The sequence below is a fragment of the Propithecus coquereli genome, unplaced genomic scaffold, assembly GCF_000956105.1.
Source record: "Propithecus coquereli isolate 6110/MARCELLA unplaced genomic scaffold, Pcoq_1.0 Scaffold358, whole genome shotgun sequence".
In the NCBI taxonomy this organism is placed as follows: Eukaryota; Metazoa; Chordata; class Mammalia; order Primates; family Indriidae; genus Propithecus; species Propithecus coquereli.
The window spans coordinates 2,454,907-2,456,999 of record NW_012149263.1 but is presented as its reverse complement, the minus strand read 5'-3'; the positions used below and the strand labels follow the sequence as shown (position 1 = coordinate 2,456,999).

Below are 2,093 nucleotides of genomic sequence, written 5' to 3'. Positions count from 1 at the left end.
ATCTATTTTTCAAATTGCTCAATCATATTTGAGAATTGTATAAACCACTCACTTTTATGAAAATTAATTTAAGTCTTTCCTATCTATTATAAAAGTTTAATTTCTCTCAGAACACACAAAAAAGTGAATATTTGCTTTTATATTTTCTTTCAGACTGTGAATCAAGGTTGAGACCAAGGAATTATTTCTGAAAAAGGATATTTATGGAATAGAATCATCCTGATGAGAGATAATGGAAAGACTTACAAAACACAGCATTGAGTGTTCAAGTTTCAGAGGTGATTGGGAATGTAAAAGCCAGTTTGAGAGAAAACAGGGATCTCAGGAAGGACATTTCAGTGAAGTGATATTTACTCCTGAAGACATGCCCACATTCAGTAACCAGCATCAGAGAATTCATACTGATGAGAAACTCCTTGAATGTAAGGAATGTGGGAAGGATTTTAGTTTTGTTTCGGTCCTTATTCGACATCAGCGAATTCATACTGGTGAGAAACCTTACGAGTGTAAAGAATGTGGCAAGGCTTTTGGTAGTGGTGCAAACCTTGCTTACCATCAAAGAATTCATACTGGTGAGAAACCTTATGAATGTAAAGAATGTGGGAAGGCCTTTGGTAGTGGCTCAAACCTTACCCACCATCAAAGAATTCATACTGGTGAGAAACCGTATGAATGTAAGGAATGTGGGAAAGCCTTTAGTTTTGGATCAGGCCTTATTCGACATCAGATAATTCACAGTGGTGAAAAGCCTTATGAATGTAAGGAATGTGGGAAGTCCTTTAGTTTTGAATCAGCCCTTACTCGGCATCACAGAATTCACACAGGTGAGAAACCTTATGAATGTAAGGATTGTGGGAAAGCCTTTGGCAGTGGTTCAAACCTTACTCAACATCAACGAATTCATACTGGTGAGAAGCCTTATGAATGTAAAGCATGTGGAATGGCCTTTAGTAGTGGTTCAGCCCTTACTCGCCATCAGAGAATTCATACTGGTGAGAAGCCATATGTATGTAATGAATGTGGGAAGGCCTTTAGTTTTGGATCAGCCCTTACTCGACATCAAAGAATTCACACTGGTGAGAAACCTTATATATGTAAGGAATGTGGAAAGGCTTTTAATAGTGGCTCAGATCTCACTCAACATCAGAGAATTCACACTGGTGAGAAACCCTATGAGTGTACAGAATGTGAGAAAGCCTTTAGAAGTGGTTCAAAGCTTATTCAGCATCAAAGGATGCACACTGGTGAAAAACCTTATGAATGTAAGGAATGTGGAAAGGCCTTTAGTAGTGGTTCAGACCTTACTCAACATTGGAAAATTCATACTGGTGAGAAACCCTATGAATGTAAGGAATGTGGGAAAGCCTTTGGTAGTGGCTCAAAACTGAATCAACACCAGCTAATTCATACTGGTGAAAAACCCTATGAATGTAAAGAATGTGGAAAGTCCTTTAGTAGTAACTCAGCTGTTAATCGGCATCAGAGAATACACACCTGTGAGAAACCGTATGAATGCAAGGAATGTGGTAAGGCTTTTCGTAGTGGCTATAGCCTTACTCAACATCAGAGAATTCACAGTGATGAGAAACCTTATGAATGTAAGGAATGTAAGAAAGCTTGTGGGAAGGGTTCAGAGTATCATCAATATAACAAAAACCATAATGGTGAGAAGCTCTGTGAATTGGAAAGTCTATGACTTTAAATTATGTGGTAAGAAAGGGTTTTCAACACATAAGAATATTTGTACTGGTGAAAATATCTATGAATGCATTAAGGCACAAATGTCTTATTTATACTTCACATGTTAGTCAGCCTAAGAGAAATCATGCAGGAAAAAAATCACTGAATAAAATATTTGAAGATCTTTATCTACATTAATTCTTTCATTACTTTTGGAAAACTCATACTTATGAATGTTAAAATGAAAATAAAATTATATTTTGCCTTTATTTTAAACTCTGAAAAATTCATTTTTGGGTTAACTGTGCCATTTGTTTTTAATGGCCTCATTTTGTGTGTGTGCATTATACAGAATTACCAATCCCTATTAAAATTATTTTATTTATTAAATGTCTAAATTTATCCCTTTTTCC

General features: G+C 35.9%; 1 protein-coding gene across 1 annotated transcript; it reads left to right on the top strand.

Annotated features, from left to right (window-relative positions):
* The first annotated feature begins 232 nt into the window (after positions 1–232).
* Positions 233–1,696, top strand: LOC105816248 (zinc finger protein 345). Its single transcript, XM_012651612.1, has one exon. It carries the CDS (start codon positions 233–235, stop codon positions 1,694–1,696), a length of 1,464 nt encoding a protein of 487 aa, XP_012507066.1.
* The last annotated feature ends 397 nt before the right edge of the window (positions 1,697–2,093 follow it).